General features: G+C 44.6%; 2 protein-coding genes across 11 annotated transcripts in view; one reads left to right on the plus strand and one right to left on the minus strand.

Annotated features, from left to right (window-relative positions):
* Positions 1-68: 68 nt before the first annotated feature.
* LOC309345814 (interferon-inducible GTPase 5-like) overlaps positions 69-23208 on the minus strand; it is a 157805-nt gene continuing 134665 nt past the window's right edge. For 2 of the 9 annotated variants that reach the window (XM_081869220.1, XM_081869216.1), the window contains exon 3: positions 1575-3312. In XM_081869220.1, the coding sequence (XP_081725346.1) occupies positions 2058-3296 (1239 nt within the window). In that variant the 5' untranslated portion in view covers positions 3297-3312 and the 3' untranslated portion in view covers positions 1575-2057. Of the gene's footprint in view, positions 611-1574; positions 3313-4351; positions 4813-5910; positions 5935-6693; positions 6718-6785; positions 7005-7090; positions 7495-7524; positions 7791-23208 lie in introns of those variants that run through there. The other 7 variants (XR_014158370.1, XM_081869219.1, XM_081869218.1 and 4 more) reach the window with 7 other exon arrangements.
* Positions 7823-13077, plus strand: LOC309345925 (uncharacterized protein). 2 transcript variants are annotated; one of them, XM_081869407.1, is made up of 2 exons: positions 7823-7910; positions 11075-13077. In XM_081869407.1, exons 1-2 carry the CDS (start codon positions 7838-7840, stop codon positions 11995-11997), a joined length of 996 nt encoding a protein of 331 aa, XP_081725533.1. In that variant the 5' UTR covers positions 7823-7837; the 3' UTR covers positions 11998-13077. The 2 variants fall into 2 exon arrangements, with proteins under 2 accessions (XP_081725533.1, XP_081725534.1); XM_081869408.1 differs by lacking the exon at positions 7823-7910 and adding an exon at positions 8005-8185 and having other exon boundaries at positions 11075-13072.

A 23208-nucleotide genomic window follows, 5' to 3' on the forward strand; every position in this document is an offset into this window, starting at 1 on the left:
ATGCATAGATGCCTGTATGTTGAGCATAGCCTGGCCTATAAAATTATTGAAAGAATAATGTCTGTAATTGCATCCCTCTGAAGAAGGGATATAAGAAGACTTAACCTAGAGCAGGGTTTCCCAGACTTGGGTTTCCAGCTGTTTTTGGACTACAGTTCCCATCACCACTGATCCTGCTAGCTAGGGATGATGGGAGTTGTAGTCCAAAAACAGCTGGAGACCTAAGTTTGGGAAACCCTGACCTAGAGAAAGATAAGAAGACATGATTCTCGAGTGATGGGCTCCTGTGCAAAATGAAAGTTGGCTTGAAAATATTTTTTATTTCCTCCAGTCCACCTTGGAGGTGGCAGAACATCTCTTTAGCACAGGGGTGGAGAATCTCTGGTCCATGGGCCACTTTTAGGTGTAACCTGACCCACAAAATAATATCCACAAAACCACATCCACCTGTCAATCACCTGATGGGTGGGATGCAGGGGTCAACTGTGCTGGTTGCTGTTTTGCCACCATATTTTCTCCAGGGAATGTTTTTCAGCAAACGCCTTTTGAAGCGCCAAGTCCGCTGTCAGGAATGACGCTGACACGTCACTGCTTTTCCCTCCATCGCTTCCTACCGTCGTCATGACAGCCTGATTGCTCTCCCTGTTCTGCGGACTGTCACTGGCTTTGTTTATAGGTTGGCAGAAGTGAAGTACATGTACCACAGCCAAAAATCCCTGAGAGCTTTTCATCTGTGACATGATTCCTGTCATGCTTCATGGATGTGGTTGGAGAGGACTTTCATTGACAAAACCACATCATGCTTTGGCCTCAGGAAAAGGTTAGATGGCAGAACAGTGCCCCAGGAAACATGAAACATTCTGCTGTCTGGAAAGCTACATCACAGCAATTAAGATTTGACACCCCTGGAATTCTTGCATGGTTTCTGTACTTAGTTTTCATAAGTCGCCTTATCCCCCCCCCCAAAAAAAACACACACAAACAACCCCTTACCATGTTTGATTAGAACAGAATTTATAAGAAACATGAAAATTTAGATTGTGGTTCCTAATAAGCAGCTCCAACATGTCTTGTATGAATTCAGTTTATCAAACCAAAGCCATAATTTACTAGTCTTGCTTGTTAAGCAACACATGTACTCAGAATCGTGGTCTTAAAGTTTGTATCACTGTGTCATCAGAAGAGAGGATTTGCTTAACAAATTGGTTAAACTTCCTTGGGTTATTAGCCAAACTCAGTATTTCATTTGTCAAAGAATGCATTTTTAAAATCTGAACAAAATGTTATTGGGCTTACCTACTGCTCCAAGAAGGCTTGTGGAGAACGTGTGCCCCATCCCATTAAAATTTCTCCCAGCCTTTATTTTTCCTCCCTCCTTAGTATGGGCTGTTGCTTAAATTCTGAATCTATAAGTTAACCTGGAGATCCAATATAGCTAACGGGATTGGAGCTGGCCAGATAAAAGTTTTTTCTAGAGGGCAACAGGACCTGGGTCAGAGTTACATATGAATGAGAAGATGCCATTTGTTTTAAATCTTCTGCTTCAAACAAAGGAACTTGAACACTCTAGATGCTTTAGGTTAGACACATTTTATTATTTCAAAAGAAAAAAGGAAAGGAAACCAAGACAGGCCTAAAGATTCAGGTTGTCACAATCTGTGGCTTGAACCACTAGTAAAAAGGGAACTGATTTGTATTCCACTTCTTTGTTAAGTTAAGCCCTGAACGTTGCCAGAGGAGCTTCACCGGGTACAAAACAGCACAATCTTGGCTTTAGTTATAAAGTCATTAGAGTGGTAACATTAAAACAAATTAAAAAATCATCATCCATTTTCACTAAAGGAAGCAAGCCGATTCAAAAAGGCCTCCAGTCAAATGCATATGGCTCACGTCTACATGACAAGTTTCAACCAGCTTCATTCTAGTAAAACTGCCATAGCTTTCCCCAAACAACCTCGAGAACTGTAGGACAGAGCTCTGTTCGATTCAGTGCCGTTCCGTCCATTTAGAAGCTAAGCACCCATCATGGATCACTACACGAGATCCGAAGAACTCTTTCAAACATCAGACTCAAAGGCCTTGATGAGGACACGCTGAGCATCACCTGCCACCTCGTTTAGGAAGCTGTAAAGCATGTAATAGGTGGTTCCGAAGGATATCCCTCCAGCTGTCATGGAGCCAAATACAGGGATTGTGCTGGCAAAGTACTCCACCAGCATCAATGCCCCACCACCGGCTTTGGTTAACATCTTCACCACGACGTCCCTGGAGATTTCTTTGGTCAATGGTGACTCGATCACCTCTTTAAGCTCCTCCACATTCTTGCCAACCTTCTCAGCTAATTTGCCGAGGGATTCGTCATCTAGGCCAAAGTTCTGACGGTATTCCGAAAGAGACTTAACCAGGATAGTTATATCGCAAGCTACAGAGAGGCCTGGGATGGGCACAGCTGCTATTCCGCATGAGATGGTAGCCAGCTTCCAGATTTGCTTCTGCAAGGCCTCTTTCTTCTTTTGCAAGATGGACAAAGAGATGTTTGGCAGGGCCATGAGGAAGGCATGTCTCTTGTGGCTCGGCAGCTCCTTCTCCAGCGTCTCCTCGAGCTGTATGAAGTCGTACTTGTTTAGCTCCCAGCTGGAAAGGAGGAAGACCTGGGGAGCAGCCACTCCTTGGGCCTGAAGGCACTCTTTGCAATTCTCTCGAATCTTCCTCAGTATCGCCTCCTCATCGTAGGCTTTTGGCCGGCGCTTTTTGGTGGCCTCTAGATCTGCGTCTACCTTCGAGCGCACAAAGTAGAAGCATTTGCCCAGCCGCTGGATTTCCTGCGCCAACTGGGCATGGTTGGACTTGAAGCGCTCTGAGGCAATGAGAATAAAGAAGTCATAGCGGGAGAAGTTGACCTGTTCCAGGTAAGTGCTGGACTGGAAATCTGGAGTGCCGATTCCAGGTAGATCCCACACAGTCACGTTGGGGTGCTTTGGGTGTGAATAAGGAGTGGGCACCTTTGTGGTCTCCACAACCCCCGTGTCGGCAGATCCTTCGTCTTCATCCCCTAGGCCTCGAATGGCGTTGACAAACGAGGACTTGCCGGCGCCAGACTCTCCCGTTACTGCAATGTCCAGCCGGGCATTCTCCAAAGCCTGCAGGTTTTCCAATATTTTGGACGCTGCTTCTGCCATTCTTCCTCCTTCAAGTGCATCCTTAATCTCTTCGATGTCTTCTTCGGTGATGATATCATATTCTTCTGCATAGGCAGCGGCTTGCTTTTGGGAATCCGGTGGCGGCTGAACTGCCATAGGATCGTATCGAGGCCTGGCAGGAAGGGGGAGAGAATGCAATACATAAGGAGACATTGAACAAGTTTCACTTATTGTGGTACAATGTGTTCCACATCTGAGACATCAGCTGAGGAGATGGCATGAAACAGGGCACCTTTTTTTTCATTTAGAGAGCCATGCAGCCAGCTCAGCTCTGGGCTGGATATTTGGAGAAAGAGAAAAGGAGCCAGCGTTCTCTTGAATAATGTTTATGTGATAAAGAGGGCCTTATTCCATCCAAAATTTGTTATGTGAGAGGTTGTGAGGTTGGGGAAAATTAGGGCTGCCTGGCTCCGACCTCTGAAGCAAGAACCAATAGCCTGCTTCCTTTTTGTTTAATCCACAGGTGGGGAACCAAAGGTCCTTGGGCCAAATGTGGCCCTCCAGGCCTCTCTATATGGCCCTCAGAACTCTCCTCAGGCCACACCCCTCAGCTGCTCTACATTTCCATGTTTTTGCTGGGTTTTGCCATTGAACTCTGCTAATGCTTCTTGACTGTAAGGAATGGGGCCCTCAAGCTGACTTTTGACTTCCATTTTTCCCAGGGCGATAGAGAAGCATCACATAAACCGTTGGTGCGTAGCCAATTTAAACACTATTGCACTAGTGATTAACGCCCTAAAATGACTTAGACCCCAAATGGCAGCCCCTAAATTGTGGAATCCCCTCCCTGCAAGTGTGACCCTAACACCTTCATTGTATTTGCATCCTGAAGCAACACCTCCGGGTGTTTTAAACCGTTTCTATCATTGCATTTTAAATCGTTGCAATCCACCCCAGGACTTTATTGCAAAGGGTCAGGTGAGAAATCAAATTAATAATAATAGTAATAATGAAGAATGAGCAGAACATTAAGTTTCCATAGGAAAACGCAATGATTAAAAATGAAAAAGTTTCTCCAGAGAAAGACAGCAAGGTATGAATAACAAAATACAGTTTATACTCAAAGAACGTGGCTAAAACGCTCTTTGTTCCTTGATCTTGTAACCCCCGTGTGCTAGTTAGCAGTGAAACTTGCCTGAAGGGAAACACACCTTTTGGGCCTGCTCTCGCCAACCTCTGCTTCACCTCGTCTCTTGGCAGCCATCTTGGACTAGGTCTCAGGCCAGCAGGTGTTTGCTCAACAAAGCGTCAGTTTGCACCTTTATAGCCTTAGTCAAGGGGAGTTCTCTCTCTCCCTACTTCAGGCCTGACTTTCTCCACCTGAAAGTGCCACGGTATTTGGCTGACAGCGAACCAACAATTCACCCTATCCAATTTGGTTCTGGCTAGCTCCTTTTCATCCTTGCACTGTTGTCCGAAATGGCCATTCCCTCTCTTCAAAGCATCTCGGTTCCTCCTCCTCTCCTCCTTTGTTTTAAATGTGTATCCTCAAAATGCAGGCACCTGCTCACAGCCCAGCCTCTCAGCTTCATTCCCACACAGCTCTATATATGGCCTAACCACTTCCTTTTGCTACCTAGCCCTGGATTTCCTCCCCATTCTACGTTGCAACGATATCTCCCTGCTAAATGTTTTCAGAACCAACTTAAGGGGCCTAATTCACACAAGGAGCTCTGGAGACAAGCAAGTACTGAAGATAAATTGTTTTTTCCCCTCTCTCTTGTAACCCTAGAATTTGTGAATTCCAAGGAAGATTTAGGGCAGAGAAAAGAAAGCACTGATTCTTTTTTATATATATATAAATATTTATTAGAGTTTTTAAATACAAATGCACCAATAATAAACAATCTTACTTCTATCACAACGTAGTTTCATCACTTCTTTGGACTCCCTCACGTCTCCCGCTCCCATTTACATCGTTAAAAGATTTTTCCAAGCAAATTATCAACTTGTTTACGATCTTATATCCACTCATTCAAGTATAATCTAACAATTCTCCATAAAATTTATGTTTTCTTTAATCTCACTTATCATCAAATTCAAAATCTAATTTAGTGGTGGCCATTTTTTTATAAGAAAGCACTGATTCAGGCAGTGCAGTTAAAACTATGGGTATCTGGTTGACCACGGTAAATACAAGATGCTGGACCAGAGGTGAAAAAAGCTCTTTTTGTTGAAATCCCCTCTTCTGCACAGCTGCCTTTTTCCAACTTGAGACCATTGGCCTATTTGGATTAATCCAGTGATGGCCAAACTCTGCCCTCCAGCTGTTTTGGGACAACAGCTCCCATCATCCCTAGCTAACAGGACCAGTGGTCAGGGATGATGGGAATTGTAGTCCCAAAACATCTGGAGGGCCATTACTGGATTAATACTAATATTGTCTACAATGAACCGTCAGTGGCTAGCTAAGATTCGCTTCTTGTGATAAGGGAAAAGTGCAACAGAAAGTTGTTTGCATAACTCTGCAAACAAATCAGAATGAATGTCACAGTCAGTTTGCTTGCCTTAACACACACAGCACGTTGACCTTTAAGACACCCACATACAAGTGAGAGCATTTCACTTCTTCTGCCCTGTGAGACACTGCTAATTTCACAAAAGAGGGAAACCCTTTGCATTGCATTTCAGTTTTTGTTTGCTTTTAGAAAGAAAGGAAGAAAGAAAAAAACATTGGGGGGGGGAATTATAGAACATTATAATCGCTTACAAAATACACAGCACTGATGCCAAAGCATAGTAATAGAATCTGGGGCAGACTTTGGTAATCTTTCGTAATTATGGTGTTCTGTCCAAGGCCAAAATTTGTTTGTGCAAGGTCAAAATCCCCCCATGGATTTTCTTTTGTGTGTGTGTGTGTAATAATTTCTGTTAGTTTTCAATTAAGGTAAAGGGACCCCTGACCATTAGGTCCAGTCGTGGCCGACTCTGGGGTTGCGGCGCTCATCTCATCTGCGTTTGTCCGCAGACAGCTTCCAGGTCATGTGGCCAGGATGACTAAGCCGCTTCTGGCGAACCAGAGCAGCGCACGGAAACACTGTTTACCTTCCCGCCGGAGTGGTACCTATTTATCTACTTGCACTTTGATGTGCTTTCGAACTGCTAGGTTGGCAGGAGCAGGGACCAAGCAACGGGAGCTCACCCCATTGCGGGGATTCGAACCGCCGACCTTCTGATCGGCAAGCCCTGGGTTCTGTGGTTTAACCCACAGCGCCACCCGCGTCCCTAGTTTTCAATTACAATAACTCAATAAAAGCCTCATTGCCCATACCAAAATATAATACCAAATTATAATACGATTATTAATGCCAATTGTTCAGATGCCAAATTATATTATTTTGTTGCCCTCCGTGCTAGAATTGATGATTTACTTTAACTCTGCACTCTAAAAACTTATAAATTCCAATGCACGCTAGTCAGAATAACAAACCCTTATACAGTACCGCAGCTGCAATTTTAACGACTTCAATTCGCAAATAATTTACAGTCCTACACCAATTATGGATCTTCTCAATTTTGGTCCTCCTTGGCTAGGTGTTCTGCGCTGATAGAGTAAGAAGTTGGTGCTGTTGCTATTAACGTTACCATTATTAAGAGCCTTGCTGCATCGGCCCAAAGTCCCTCCACTCTGCCATCCTGCATTCCAGTGTGGCTAAGCAGACGCTTCCCAGACGCACAGCAGGAAGGCGAGAGCTATTTACTTCCTAGTCAATACCTGGCGGCATATACTGCACCTGACGCTGGAGGTTCCCTATGACTAATAGCAACGCATCTGTTGTCCTGCGCTCTTGTTTTTGAGCGCCGTATCCTGAGCCACTTCCTGCTTCTTAAGTACCGGTACCTCCAAGGCAGCAACAGTTTCCAAACATTTTAAGCCAAGGGCCACCTACTGAAACGACATTGGCCCCCGCTCCGAAAAAGCACAAAACAGAAACGGAAAAGTCCACTAAGGTGTCAGAGCCGGATCTTCGCTTCCTCCAGGATCCAGATGGATGGGAGGCTGGTTTTCCGAGTCAAGTGTTTGCGCCGCCGATCCACATTTTCTTTCCAACCCCTCCCGCTGCCTCCCGTCCTTTTGCAGGCGGGACTCAAGCTGTCCTCCCGCGACCTCAGTGGCACATTCCCAGTGATCCACCGGTGGGGAGGCGGGGTGGGCGAAGGGATCTCTTGATCTTGCCGAGCAAGCCGCTTTGAGGGGAAGCCTCCCTTTCCCTGCAATCTGAATTGCTCGCCATCTGAACTCAGCTCTGGCTAAACTTTGGCCAGCCGCCCCCAGCTCCTCTCCAATCCCCATCCACCCCGCCAGCCCCCCCACCCCGCATACCTTTCAAGGCAAATCCGTGGCGATCCAGACGTTCAGCAGAGTGACCTAGGAAAGAATGTGGAGCAGATCGTTTGGAGTGGGGGGCGCTGAGGGGGTTTCCCGAGGGGCGGCCGTTTCGTTTTGCGCGCGCGGCGGTTCCAGAAGCGCCCTGATTTCCCGGTGCATCGACTTTCGGTTTCCAAGCTGCTCATTGTTCCTTGCTGCCTCCTGGTGGAAGGAATGAGTTCGGACTGCAACAGAATCGCTATTATTTTTAAGCGGGGGGGGGGGGGAATAGGGGTGAAATTACCGTAAAATTTGCTGTGTGGTGCACATGCCAAAAAGGCGTGCGAAGTGTGCGGCGGGGGAGAAACTATATTTGTTTATAAAGGCAGTAATCGAAGCAGGTAAAATGCTTTTTTATTTTTTATTTATTTTGCAAGGGAGAGAAATGGCACGATCGCGTCAGTCGGGGAGAACACTAAAACGCTTTTTTTTTCTTTATTTCCCCTGAACCGAGTAAGGGGGAAAACCGACTTTAGGACCCATGCGTTGCTCGCCGTTAGAGGCAGCGCCGTCTAAGGTGAAGTCACGTGCATTGCAGGAACCCGAAACTGAGAAGTTAACAGACTAGGATTGTTGTCATTGAAGGAGAGGACGGAGAAACGGCGGCGTGCGATATGTAAGTACTTCAGTCACTGAGGGGGCAGGTGTAATTTTTCATAGGGGATTTTTATTTCTTCCCCAGATCGCATTCCACACGGAAGTGTAGGTGACTGACTCTCTGCTGCTTATCCGGATTGCAGTCAGGTTTGTAACGTTAAGGACGCAGTGGTTCGTTTGGCAAGAACTAGAGGAAGTTTTATTGATAGGACATGTGCAAGATAGAAACCGAAATCTGCAACTGAAGTTCTCTTCTGGGAAACAGTTTGGCTTATTGTAATAATAAAATTTTTAAATTAATTTATACCTCGCTCATCTGGCTGGGTTTCCCCAGCCACTCTGGGAGGCCTGCGGAAAGACATCTAATCCAGATTTTAATTTTACCCTGAGTTGTTTTTAAGAGGTGGTTTAATTATTGTTTGATTTTATATCAATGTTTGTATTTGATGTTATAGCCACCCTGAGCCTGGTCTTGGCCGGAGAGGGCAGGATACAAATAAAAGTTTCTACTACTTCTTCTTCTTCTTGATACAAATAAAAGTTTCTTCTTCTTCTTCTACTTCTTCTTCTTCTTCTTCTTCTTCTTGATACAAATAAAAGTTTCTACTTCTTCTTCTTCTTCTTGATACAAATAAAAGTTTCTTCTTCTTCTTCTTCTTCTTCTTCTTCTTCTTCTTCTTCTTCTTGATACAAATAAAAGTTTCCACTTCTTCTTCTTCTTCTTGGTACAAATAAAAGTTTCTTCTTCTTCTTCTTCTTCTTCTTCTTCTTCTTCTTCTTCTTCTTCTTCTTCTTCCAGCACATAAAAAATGCAACGCATTAGACATTAAAAACTTCCCTAAACAGGGCTACCTTCAGATAGTTGTTTGTTTCCTTGGCATCTGAAGGGAGAGTGTTCCACAGGGTGGGCGCCACCACCAAGAAGGCCTTCTGCCTGGTTCCCTGTAACCTCACTTCTTGCAGTGAGGGAACCGCCAGAAGGCCCTCGGAGCTGGACCTCAGTGTCCGGGCTGAACAATGGGGGTGAAGACGCTCCTTGAGGTATTCTGGGCCAAGGCTGTTTAGGGCTTTAAACGTCAGCACCAACACTTTGAATCGTGCTTGGAAACGTACCGGGAGCCAATGAAGGTGTTTCAAGACCTTATATGGTCTTATATGGTTATATGGTCTCGGTGGCCACTCCCAGACACCCATCTAGCTGCCACATTCTGTCGCAGTCTAGCTAGCCTTCTCCTCCATTAATTTGCCTGATCCGCTTTTAAAGCCATCTAAGTTGGTGAGCATCGCTTCCTTCCCGTGGGAGGGAGTTCTGTAGCTTAACTAGGTTCTGCATGAAGAAGTGCTTGTTTTATCTGCTCTGAGGGTTTCCTAATAAGAATTAAGTATCCACGCCCACTGTTGTGCATGGCAGGATCTAGAATGAATCTGGACTGAAAGCATTTTGGAGATGAACATGAATGGATTGAGAAAAACTATTTTTTTGTGGCACTAGCGGGTGAGTGTGTGCAAACACCTTGAGGCTGCAATCCCACCTTCACCGCCTTGCGTAAGAAAGTATCAGGAATGTCACACCTTAGGCAATGGGACATACATGCCTGCATGCCTCCCTTTTCTAGGACCATTGCAAAATCTGTTGAGTTTTGCACTGGAGGATAAAAGGGGGTCACACAGCAAAGTTTTCAGTTAAATGATGCAAGCATGCATACGTTCCATCAATATGCTCTTTATTTTCTCTCTCTCTCACACACACACAGGTGGGAAAGCCTCTTTTTAGATGATGGGTGGCACTAGCTGTATTTTTAAATTTAAAAACTATAGATTTGGATTTGCTGACCAGTTAATTGTGAAGGCACCTTCCAAGCACAGTGGAACCTTGGTTCTCAAACTTAATCCATTCCGGAAGTCCGTTTGACGCCCAAAACAGTTTGAAAACCAAGGCGTGGCTTCCAATTGGCTGCAGGAGCTTCCTGCACTCAAGCAGAAGGTGTGTCGGATGTTCGGTGTTCAAAAACCGTAACACTTACTTCTAGCTTTTCAGTGTTCGGGAGCCAATCTGTTCGTCAACTATGCCGTTGGAGAACCAAGGCTCCACTGTATATCTATGGATGGCTTGATGGATTAACCCAGGTGATCAGTTGACAAAGGCTGCAGTTCTAGACACCAGAGGTGGGGAACCTGTGGTTCTCCAGATACTGAACCTTTAACCTGATTTGGTGGCGCTGTGGTCTAAACCACTGAGCGTAGGGCTTGCTGATCGGAAGGTCGGCGGTTCAAATCCCCGCGACGGGGTGAGCTCCCGTTGCTTGGTCTCTGCTCTTGCCAACCTAGCAGTTCGAAAGCACATCAAAGTGCAAGTAGATAAATAGGTACTGCTCTGGTGGGAAGGTAAACGGCGTTTCCGTGCGCTGCTCTGGTTTTGCCAGAAGTGGCTTAGTCATGCTGGCCACATGACCCTGAAAAACTCTCTGTGGACAAACATTGGCTCCCTCAGGCAGTAAAGCGAGATGAGCACCACAACCCCAGAGTCGTTCGCGACTGGACTTAACTGTCAGCGGTCCTTTTAAAAGACATCTGAAGGCAGCCCTGTTTAGCGAAGCTTTTAACGTTTAATAGATTATTGTATTTTAATATTCTGTTGGAAGCCGCCCAGAGTGGCTGGGGAAACCTAGCCAGATGGGCGGGGTATAAATAATAAATAACAATAATTATTTTATTATTATTATTATTATTATTATTATTATTATTATTATTATTATATTAATATTATATAATATCATAATTATTAATTATAATTATTAAATAATAATAATAATAATAATAATAATAATAATAATAATAAATTGTAGAAACAAAAACCGCCAATGAATTCCACCCCCCAGCACTGATGATATTTCCCTTCTTTTTAAAGGAAACATGTCCTCTGTCCTCAGCACTGTCTTGGAATGGGCTCTCAGCATCGTCATCCCTTGGTTTACAGCTCAGCTCTGGAGATTCATGAACAAACTGCTGACCGCCGTGGTCGTGGTAGCGCTCGCTGTTCTCCTCTCCACGATGTGGCTAGCCATGAACAAAGCGGATTATTCCCCCATGGGCACGGACCACGAGGTTGCTGTGACAGCCAAGCAGTTGTGGAAGCCCACCAGTGTCCTCAATATCATGAAGGATGCCCTGTTGTACGTGGCTAACCTGCTGCCCTCTTACGAACCACTGACAGCTGAGAATCTCCTAAGGCACCGCGATCGGCTGGATGGCGTCAACTACATACTCCAAGCCTGTTTCAACAAGGCCATTGATGCCTTTCTCCAGGAGCCCTGGTCTGTGCAGCAAAATGCCCAGCTGGTTATCCAGTGTGGCGGACCCCCCATAGAGTTTCGGTCTGGCAAGGGGGACTGCCAGATTTCTGTATATGTCCTATACAAGCAGATCCAGTGTGATATCAAAGAGCGGACGGCCGAAATGTACCTTGCGAGGCTGGCCATTCGCAAGGAGCCGCTGAGCGTCGGAGACCTGCTGAGAGTGAGGCAGAGCTTGCGCTCCTGGGGGGTTCTTCCCGAGGAACTAGGCCACTGCTTGGAGTTTGCAGTGGAAGAGTTTGCCAAGGAGCCGTTCTGCGTCCAGGACAATGCCCACATGGTTGTAGACTGCGGCGGGCAGGTGCTGAACTTTGCCTCCGGAGAAGGGGAGAATAAGATTAATATCTATGATGTACGGGGAGGCCTCATTCACTACCGGATCAGGATCTCGGGTTCCTGGACCAGCATCGTGCGGTTCTTTCATGGGAACAAAAATCATGTGCAAACACATGCGAGGAAGCCTCTGCAGCTAGAGTGAGATCAGAGCTACGAAAGGAGCTCGCCTCTTCTCGCCTCTAAAAAGACTGGTTCACAGTTTCCCCCAAACATGAGAGAGGCAGAACATGTGTGCATTTTTTGCAGACAGCCCCCCCCCCCATTAAATGTGTTTTGTATGTTGTTTTCAAAAAGTCGTGGATTTTTATGCACGCTCAGCCATACCTTTATGCATTTTTGAACACGATTTGAGTTGGGGAAACTGCATTGATAAAATTCTGGTAATCACTGATTTTGAAGAATAGCTTCCTTTTGATCCATGGGCTGATAGGAAACCTTTCCAACCCAAGACACACCCCTCCGGAGATGGGTGATGCAAACAGATTAGGAAGACTAGGTAGCAATTGAGCCCCCATTGCTTTTGTTCATTTGTTTATTTACAACATGTATACAATACTCTAGCCAAAAAGGCGCCCAGAGCAACTGATATGATCAGGCTTTCAATCCAAAATACACAACACACAAGGAAAAGGGGTGGGGATGGAGGAGGAAGCATGCCAGGACACTAGATCTTAAAGTCCTTTTAAGGACCTGTTGGGAAGGAACTGGAAACTGTTCGGTAGGCCTGATGCAACTGGCTACTGCTCCTGATGGTGGACCAATCACAGCTAGTCTTTGAGCAGAGGCAGTGACACAGTCCTCCTGTGCTGCTTCCCCTCTGCTCTGTGAAGCAGCCTTGACCCTCATCCATTCGTTGCTAAAGCATCACTTCGTAATATGGCATGGAACAGCCTTTAAAAGTCTGGGAGAAGAGCCACAGCTCAAATGGCAGAACATCTGATTTGCATGCAGAAGGTCCCAGGTTCAACCCCCCCCCCACAGGTAGGCTGGGAGAGACCCCTGCCTGAAACCCTGAAGAGCAGCTGCCAGTCAGTGTAGACAATACTGAGGTAGGTGGGCCAACAATCTGATTCGGTATAGGGGAGTTTTTACCACCAACGTGTGGCTGGTCCCTTTGGGTGATAGTCTTCACCAGCTGCAGCCAATCCATGCTTGCCCGTCTTCTTACACCCAGTCCATGGGATGACATTCCCTCTCATCTTATTATTCCTGGAAGTATTGCCCTTGTAGAACTCAGCAGGAAGGAGGGTTAGCTGCCTGTCATTGGCTCTGGCGCCACCTACTGTTTGTTTCCCTGTCTTCCTTCCTATCAGACACCACTGCTTCCCATGCTCCCCAACGCCACCAAATCTCCCCCTGCCCAGTTTACACATCATCGGGACGCCTGCTTCGTGCCCCAACCCAGCACAGTATACAGAGGGGAAGAGGGAGGAAGAGAAAGAAGAGGAAAACCAGCACAGGAGAGCGGTGGTCTATTGTGCCTCCTTCTTTAGTGCTGGTGTTGGACTCTGTAACCGACCACGATGCATCCATTTGTGGAGAAGTAAACATAGGAGTTGACCTTAGCGGCTGGTATGGGCGTGGACCGGAGGAAGGGCTTGGCTTGAAGTTGTCAGGCTGTGATGGGGCCCGGTGCCCCAGGTCTTGGCTGTTTTGAATTACAGCTTTCCTCGTTTTATTTCCATCTGCTTCATCTTGTCCTCTCATCCCACGCATCGTGGTTCCCTCTGGGATGCTGTAGCTTGCTGAGCCGGTAGCAGGAGCGCAGCAGATTGTAGAAGTTCCTCCCAACCTCCTAATCCAAAAAGGAGCCTCTTCTCCGTTCTGCCTAATTCTGGCCAGAAGACTCACTTGGGGGTCCTTCTGGGTTTCTGTCTTGAGAGTCTCTCTATAGCGCCACTTGCTAAAGGCTTTCAGACTGGGTGGCGTAGGTGTAGTTGCAGCCTGGTCTGTGGCCTTGTTGATGCTGTGCCGGGCAGCCATTGATGCTGTGTTTTCTTCAGGAACATCCAGGAGCTTGGGTGTCCCTGAAAAGGTGCGATGGCTGCCTTTCGAGTATTGCAACCGGGCTGTTGTGTGACCTGCCACAGGAGTCATGGAAGAGGATGTAGCTGGAAAGAGAAATCAGACTTTGGTCACCATCTCAGGGTCTTGTGCTTTTGAACTATAGACCTATTGTATGGAAGTTGGCAGCAGGACAGTGAAAATGGATTCTATGTGCCCTAATGGTGGCCGAGAGACTGATATGGGTGAATTGGAAGAATGGAGATACATCTCCTCTTAACCAATGGCTTGACAACATTAGCAACATAGGAACAGACAGCTTTCAGACACAGGCTTTTCTTGGATAAATTCAATGAAAGAGTTTACAGTGGTGAGTGAGAAGTCATTTAATTAAAATTGTATTAATTTGGTATCAATGTGTAATCATTTGTGAAAATTGGGTTGTAATTTGGAAAATCAATAAAAATAATTGACAAAAGTGGAATGGATTTACACAGAATATACTAGGTTATTGACAATTATGTGGGGTTTTTTTTGGGGGGGGTTATTGTTTTTATTTGGATTTTATATATTGTGATCTTTTTTGTGAACTGTCTTGAGACCTCCAGGTATAGGACGGTATATCAATCAATCAATTAATTAATTGAATAAATATTAGTACAATAAGAATATGCACAACTGTATATTAATATATGATAGTGCAACAGTATTTTTTTCATTTTCACTCACTTTTTTCTTTCTTTTTTCTCATTCTATGTTTAGTGAAGTTAAAATTATTATTATTATACCTCCTCCAAGGAGCTCTCTCCCTCTCCATAGTATCTTCACAACAACCCTGTGAGGTAGGTCAGGCTGAGAGGTGGTGACCGGCCCAAGGTCAGGGAGCGTCATTGCTGACTAGGGATTTCAACCCAGCTTTCCCAGTTCCTGGTCCAACACTTTAACCATTGCACCTCCGCTAACTGAAAATCCGGGGGATTGCACCCGTGACATTCTGCCACTGACCTACAGCAGTCCTTCCTTAGGAAGAGAGATTGGTGGTTAAACAACTCTCTTTTGTTATTGTTAAAGATTTAAATCAATGGGAGGTTTTATACCACTGTGAATAGCAGACATAGTTGGAGTGGGGAGAATTTCAACCAGGGTCACAGCAGGAGCCAAAGGATTAAGGCCATCTTTCCTGTCAGGCCACAGTATCGGTCTGACTCTGGCTGCTTAATGAAAAATCAGCGACAGAACCCTAAACCATGTGTGTTTAGTTGGGCGTTAGGGGGAGCCGGCCTTCCCCAACAGGCGCCACTCCTCCCAGGTGTATCCGTAATGCAATAATTTTGTGCGAGTCGTGACCTCGATTGTGCAAACTGGGCCTGGTTGGCAGAGCTGTCCTGGCTCAATAGGGAAGGGTGCAATCTATGCTTGGAACGTCATCGTAGGGGTGGATTCCTCTGTGCTGAGACACACAGGTGGTTTCCCCAGGGCATATCCAGGCCTTGTGAAATAAATCACATTCCAGAGGGAGCGGGCAGGACCTAGAACAAGGAAGAAGGAACAATAATATGGTGGACTTTGGTTATTGATGAGGGACAAGTTACAGAGTTCCCTCATGCTCAACCTGCAGGTAAGTTAACAACTTTTTTGCTATTACTGAAACGGAAATGGATGGATCAGCGCTCTTCCTGGTCTGGTTTGAGTTCTTGTGCATGTTATCTGTAGACAATTTTTTTTTTAAAAAAAGCACAACTCGGACCAAAGTGTTAGCAGCATCTGTAGCTCAGTGGAGCACATGTATTCAGTGCAGAAGTTCCTAGGTTCAATCTGAAGGCAGCCCTGTTTAGGGAAGTTTTTAATGTTTGATGTTTGATCGCTTTTTAAAAAATATTATTAATATTCTGTTGGGAGCTGCTCAGAGTGGCTTGGGAAACCCAGCCAGATGGGCGGGGTATAAATTATTATTATTATTATTATTATTATTATTATTATTATTCTTTATCAGTCCCCAGGATCTTCAGGCAGACCTGTGAGAGACGCATACAGTGGTACCTCAGAAGTTGAACGGAATCCATTCCGAAAGTCTGTTAGACTTCCAAAATGTTCAGAAACCAAAGCGTGGCTTTTGATTGGCTGAAGGAAGCTCCTGCAGCCAATTGGAAGCCACGCCGGACATCCAGGTTCCAAAGAACGTTTGCCAAAACGTTCGAGTCGCAGGGCGTTTGGGATCCAAGGTACGACTGTATTTGAAATCCTGGAGAGCTACAGCCAGTCATTATAGACAGTGCTGAGACAGATGGACCAATGGTCTGAGATGGTATGAGGCATATTCCTATGGGCTGGGAACATTCTTCTTTTTCACTGTGGAGACACTTGTGCAAGGGCACACATTTTGTATTTCATCTCGCGGGTGCAGAAGCTGCAGAACAGCCTTGGCTGAAACACAAGCCCTGAGTTGTAAACCTTTTGGGAAGGAAATGTACAGCAATCCATTGAATGTGAACACGTTTATAAGTACCATAGACTTACGTCTTCCGTTCTGAGCACTAGCTGCACCCAGGAGAACCAAGGAAAAGCAGAGGATGGTTGGAGACAGCATTGCAGGTTTTTTTTTTTTGAAATCTCGGTGTGCAAAGCCCCACTCAAAGCTTGACTCATCAGACTACAAGAAGGGATGACCTGAGGGTGGAAGGAGAGCTGCATTGTAGTGATGATGGAGAAGGGAAGGAAACAACCCAAGGACTTGGTGACATTGGGCTGCACAAACCTTCTGCCCACTAGTGCAAGATCCCTTGCATTAGCAGATGGCAGAGTTTCAAGCTGGCGTAATAAAGCAATCCAACGGAACAGTTGCACGTGCGGAAGCTGTGCAATCAGTAGTGCGGCAAGTTTTGGTAATGTACTTATTATACTTAGCAAGTTGCCTTACACAGAATCAGGCCATTGGTGTCTCTAGCTTAGCAATGCCTCCAGGGAGGAATCCACACCATGATCAACTCCTGATGTCCCCACTGTGGAAGGACGTGTGGATCCAGAATTGGCCTCCACAGGAACTTATGGACTCATTGTTAAAACCGTGTTTATGGAAGACAATCTTACTCTGCTACGAGGGATAGCCAAAGAAGAAGAAGAATTCACACCCTTTGCCCCATTCTATCTAGGCACAAGTCTGAGCTTGCCTGGTCTGTCTCAAATGGGTCCCCCCCCCCCCCCGCTTTCCGCAGGAAAACCTGATCTTCACTGCCGAATCAGAGCAGACAACAAGGATTTAAGGCAGGGGTCTCTTTCAGCCCTATGTGGAGATGCCAGGGAGTGAATCCATGCCCTTCTGCATGCAGGGCAGATGTCCTACTCCTGAGCTAGGGCCCTTGAGTTTTCCCATCTGCAGCAATGCCCCACCTGCACAGTAAATACAGTGGTACCTCTGGTTACGTACTTAATTCGTTCTGGAGGTCCGTTCTTAACCTGAAACTGTTCTTAACCTGAAGCACCACTTTAACTAATGGGGCTTCCTGCTGCCGTCACGCTGCCACCACATGATTTCTGTTCTCATCCTGAAGCAAAGTTCTTAACCCGAGGTACTATTTCTGGGTTAGCGGAGTCTGTAACCTGAAGCATCTGTAACCTGAAGCGTATGTAACCTGAGGTACCACTGTATACTGCTAAGTGGCTTGTAACTTAGTGTTGTGTTGGACGCAGCCCATTAACATTTTCATGGATGAATCACTTCCTTTGAAGCAACATCACAATACAAAAAGAACGTCTATAATTGCCTGCCTGCACGCAAGTGGACATATTTAACAATATTGCGTATATCAAAGCAATTTCAAATCCAGTACAGATGCTGACAGGGGCAAAAAAGAATCTCCACTTAGAAGGAGGAAGAGGAATTGGATTTCCTCCCTTCCCAAGTGAATTCATGGAGGACAAGGCTGTCCATGGACTCTAGCTACAATAATCATGCAAAGTTGCCTCTGTTGGAGACAGGATGCCTCTGAATGCCAGCTGCAGGGAGAAGCTTGTGGGCTGCATGAGGGGCTGCATGCTGAAATTCCTGCATTGCAGCGGGTTGGACTAGATGACCCTGGGGTGTCTCTTTCAGCTCTATGATTTTCCTGAGCATCTTGGCGACTGTGAAAGCAGGATGCTGGACTAGGCAGGCTGGTCACCTGAACCAGCAGGTGACTGGTAACGACAATAAAACACACACACAACCATAATAAAACCACAGTTAAAGGCAATGGCTAAAAAACTTTGTCAGCATTAGGGACAGATGAAGCTGTCTCTTTTGGTTTCTCTGTGTCTCGTTGCTCGGATCTTCAATTCTCCACATTCCCAAAGCAATTTTTGTTTTTCTTTAAGCCCTCAGGAAAGTTCACGTACAAAGAAAATTCCTGCCCACAAGAACCACATTTTTGTTTGCACATTCTAACATGTACGTTTTTGCAAGCAATTCCCCACCCCCACCCCTTTGCATATTCTTTGTAGGCAAAACTTTTGTTACCATCTTCCTCCTTTGCTTTGCTATTGCTTCCCCCTGAAGTGAGAGGAGAGACACTGGACCATCTCTAGAGGAAATCGGACCCACCCGCCACTGTTTTGCAACAGCTGGTCTCGACACCAGACTTCTGGGTGGAGGTTAAAGAGGGAAGATTGATGGGTTGATGTGAATGGTTTTTGGACTAGAGGAAGGTTGAGGTTTTGTTTATCTGTTAATTAATGGGTCTGATTATTGCTTTGTTCATTATTTGAGTATTTTTTAAAAATGGATTCCATGTTTATATGGAATATTAATGTATTAATGCCTTACGTGATTCCCCCCTCAAGGTATTATGTACTGTATATCTTTTTTTGCTGTAAGTCACTTGGAGACATTTGGGTGACAAGCAACTGAGAATGAATGAATTTCTGCATGCGTTGTTTGGTTGGAGAACTGCCGACTGCAACATTCAGAGATATCCAAATTTTGAATGAATATTGGTTTGAGAAGTACAAATCGGGTAGTTTCTTATTAAAATACAGTGGTATCTCAGGTTACATATGCTTCAGGTTACATAAGCTTCAGGTTACAGACTCCGCTAACCCAGAAATATTACCTCGGGTTAAGAACTTTGCTTCAGGATGAGAACAGAAATCGCGCTCCGGTGGCGTGGCAGCAGCAGGAGGCCCCATTAGCTAAAGTGGTGCTTCAGGTTAAGAACAGTTTCAGGTTAAGAACGGAAACAGTTTGAGGTTAAGAATGTGTTTGAGATTAGGACAATTGGCCATAAATCAGCGGCAGGGAGGAAAGTAGTCTACCAGCTGCGGAAATAGAAATTTCTGGATTAACTATCTGTAGTCTGGATTCAGAGTGTCCTTCCTAGGCTAGCTGGGGAAAATGGCAAAGATGGATTGTTTACTGGAAGCCGAATCACAGGACAGAGCGGTGCAGTGACTTTTGGAAACACTGGGATAACTGCTTCTCCCAGGGTGTGTGGAAACCATCAACAGTTGCAGGAATAAAGGATTCAACACCATATATGAATGGGAAAATATCATGGAGGGAAACTGTCACATGCAGGAAAGAATAAGGATTACAGTTAGAATTCTTCACTTGAAATTTTATAGATTACCTAATATACCATCGCAAATAGAAATCACAACTGTAGCTGTTAAATAAGGAATTATTATATCTGAAAGGAATGGAATGGAAATTATTAAAATTTTGGAACGCAGAAAAAATGTAGAAGAATGAAGCCATCAGATCTAGCATGTGAGAGGGCCAGTTTAATTAAATTGTATAATTTGACATTTGAATAATTGGCATTAATAATTATATTAATTGGATAAAATTGGTATTACTATAATGAGGCTGCTATTGGAACAATATTGGATAATCTATAATAATAATAATAATAATAATAATAATAATAATAATAATACCTACATAAGAAATGTATTTTCCGAAACTGATAAATAAAGTAAGTTACGAAAGAAAAAAAACACTGCAGTACAAGACTTAGCTTTTCTAGAACTATTTCCAGATTGAATTTTAACAAAATGTCCAGAATTAACATTTTCAGTTCTGAATGTCTTAACAGCTACCCTGTTTCAAATATGTATGAAATTCCATTTATTCTAAGGCTGCCAGAGGCAGGATAACGGGCATATATTTGCCAGACCTAACAAGGTTTTAGTTACTGAATTCAAAGAATGGCTTACCTGGCTGTTGTTCCTGAGAATCCCAGTGACTTTGTTCTTCTGTGGCAGGTAAGAAATATGGAGTGACCACCAGGTCACTCTGTATGCCCTAAACTTCATTCGCTATTGAAAGAGTGATAAGTTTCTTTTGGGAGATGAGAGCAGTTTCTGAGGCGGCACCCTCACATTCTAACATTAAAAGAGGCATTGTGCAATTTGAAAAGGCTTTCCTGGTCAGTGAGGTTGTCACAAAGCTGCAATTTGGAAACTGACGGTGCTTACCTCTGTTTCACCTGAGAGGAATCCCTCCCTATTTCATACCTTGCTCAGCAGCCTTCATTGTTTGCAAAGGTTGATGTCTCATAGGATCAAAGAGTTGGAAGGGACTGTGAGGATCATCTGGTCCAACTGCCTGCAATGCAGGGATATGCAACTGGTCCATACAGGGGAACGAACCTGCAACCTTGGTGTTGTCAGTAAAAACCTATGGATGTAGGCTTTGTGGTTGGTTTCTGACTAAAAAGGACTTTTGGCTGCATATGGTGCATGTTTTTCCTATTTTCCTTTTAGATGCTGATTTTCTTCTTTGTTTTGTGGTCATACCTTGGTTTTCAAACAGCTTAGTTCTCGAACATTCCAGCTCCCAAATGCCACAAGCCCGAACGCCACAAGTGACTGTTCTGGTTTGCGAACTATTTTTGGAAGCCGAACATCCGATGGGGCTTCTGCGGCAGGAGTTTTCTGCAGCCAACCAGAAGCCTCGCCTTGGTTTCTGAACATTTTGGAAGTCAAATGGACTTCCGGAACAGATTCCATTCGACTTCCAAGGTACGACAGTATTGCATGTCAAAACTCAATAAAAACAATTTAATTTCCAATGCAAATGCAAATGAATACCTCATCAAATCAATGCACTAAAAACAAGATATTGCAATCCAAATTTTGGCAATATAGACATGCCATTTCAAATTCATTATAAAATAACTATTAGAACATATCAGTTAATATAAATTAAACACAAGAAATTCCAGTAGAAATCACATATTAAGAATAAAAAAAGGAGCCACTGTATCAGTTAGATTTCCTGCCATAGGTCTAAAACAGAATCAGGCAAGGGTCTTAGCTGGTCAGATCTTGTCATAATAGAATGGTTTTGTCCTTGCTGAAAAGCAGCAGGCTTTTATTTCTCGATAAATGAGAGAGAAGGCATTTGTTGTCCATCAAAGCATGATATGTTTGCTGGAAGGAATTCATATACTCACTCTGGATGATTCATGGCTGAGTTCTAGGTGTCACTGGGTTCTGCGGAATGAATTAGGCATATGCAACTGATTCCTCCTTGAGGCTGGCGGTACACTGGCATCAGCAGGGCTTTGGGGGAGGCTTCTCACTGCTTAGCCAAATCGGAGCCAAATTGCAAACATTCATTCCAGGGCATGAATCAAGTTCCAGTTGAACAAGTTGCTGGAAGCAATTGCAGATCGATCAGGGGGCTGGGGATGTCGGGGGGGGGGGCAGGATGGAGAGATGGGGTAGGAAGGGAAGGAGGGAGATCTAAAAACTCTTTTTTTTTGAGGTCGAAAAAGGACCACGACACAAAACTGTAGAAGAAAGTCAGCTGGAGTGCAAAATGTTTGCATGCAAAATATGCAAAAGTTCATATGTCACATTGCTTTGTATATATATATATATATATATATGTGTGTGTGTGTGTGTGTGTGTGTGTGTGTGTATGTATTGCAGAATATTTTATTTCACTCCCAATAAAATGCAATTAATGCATCAGTTTGGCTGCTTTTGAGGAGCTAAACAGTGATCAAAGTGCTTATTTTTAAGCAGTAAAGGTAAAGGACCCCTGGACAGTTAAGTTCAGTAAAAGGTGACTATGGGGTTGCGGCGTTCATCTTGCTTTCAGGCCGGGGGAGCCGGCATTTGTCCACAGACAGTTTTTCCGGGTCATGCTGCCAACATAACTAAACTGCTACTGGCACAACAGAACACCGTGACGGAAACCAAGAGTGCATGGAAACGCCATTTACCTTCCTGCCGCAGCGGTACCTATTTATCTACTTGCACTTGCATGCTTTCACACTGCGAGGTTGGCAGGAGCTGGGACAGAGCAATGGGAGCTCACCAGCAAAAGGTTAATATATATCATTAAAACAACTCTTCATGTATGCAACATTAACCCTGCCCTTGCAGGTACCTGCAGTGCCCAATCCAGTTGTGTATCCACAACAGTGACCAGAGGAGGAACGACCACTGGGAAGATTGCAGAAAGAGAAATGAAAAATACCTGTTGCTGCTGCCCCTTCTTACCTCTTTTTCAGAACATCTCTGGAGGCACTGCTGACCAGCCTTTGTGCTCCAGAGATGTTCTGAAAAAGAGGAAAGAAGGGGCAGCAACAACAGGCATTTTTCATTTCCCCACAGAGGTTGTGCTTGTGCTAGGTGGGTGCTAAAATTAGAATGCTTATATTTAGCTTGCAATAAAACTTTCAAAAGACATTAAGCGGAAACGCCTCTTTCTGTTGCAAAAGATTACCTCTTGGCCCTGGCATGGTTCGTGAGCCTTTATCGTCACCGTATATCATCTATAAATTACCTAATATTATGTGTCATTGCAGAGTAAGTTTTAAAAAGCAGATCCCTGCCTGCAGGTAAGCAATGTGCCTACAGATCTTCCTGGGACTTTGCCACGCATTGTGCAGTGCAGTTTAATTCGTACCATTTACAGTGTTCTTTCTGTAAACAAAAACAAGCAGCCATTTTGACCCCCCACAATGAAACAAATGGTTGAAACTCCCCATTGCCAACCATGAATAGAGTGATAAATTGTGGGAGGGGTGGTTTAGTTCTGTCCTAATCCCATGAGATAGTAGTATTTCACCTCAGCCTTCCCAAAGCAAGTAATGCTTTAGAGGTTTTGGACTACAACTCCCATCAGCTCTAGCCAGCATGGCAAATGAAGCCCAAAACATCTGGAAGGCATCAGTTTTTTTAAAATAAATATTTATTAAAAGTTTTTTTTTTTAATTACAATACAAATTAAAAAACAAAGTAGTACATATCATAAACATATTTTCTTAACTTCTTTGGACTTCCTCACATCTCCCGCTCCTGCGTTCCAAATTTATAAAAATTTAACCAGCAATTTATCACCTTAATTCCATTCTTGTTA

The sequence above is a fragment of the Podarcis erhardii genome, assembly GCF_964252035.2.
Source record: "Podarcis erhardii genome assembly, chromosome: 7".
Taxonomy (NCBI): Eukaryota; Metazoa; Chordata; class Lepidosauria; order Squamata; family Lacertidae; genus Podarcis; species Podarcis erhardii.

Excerpts from the sequence above, each read along its gene's own strand:
- LOC309345925 (XM_081869407.1), top strand. The coding sequence starts at position 7,838 with ATGCCAAAAAGGCGTGCGAAGTGTGCGGCGGGGGAGAAACTATATTTG. Across the intron at positions 7,911-11,074 it reads AAAGGCAGTAATCGAAGCAG|GAAACATGTCCTCTGTCCTC; the intron begins GTAAAATGCTTT and ends TTCTTTTTAAAG.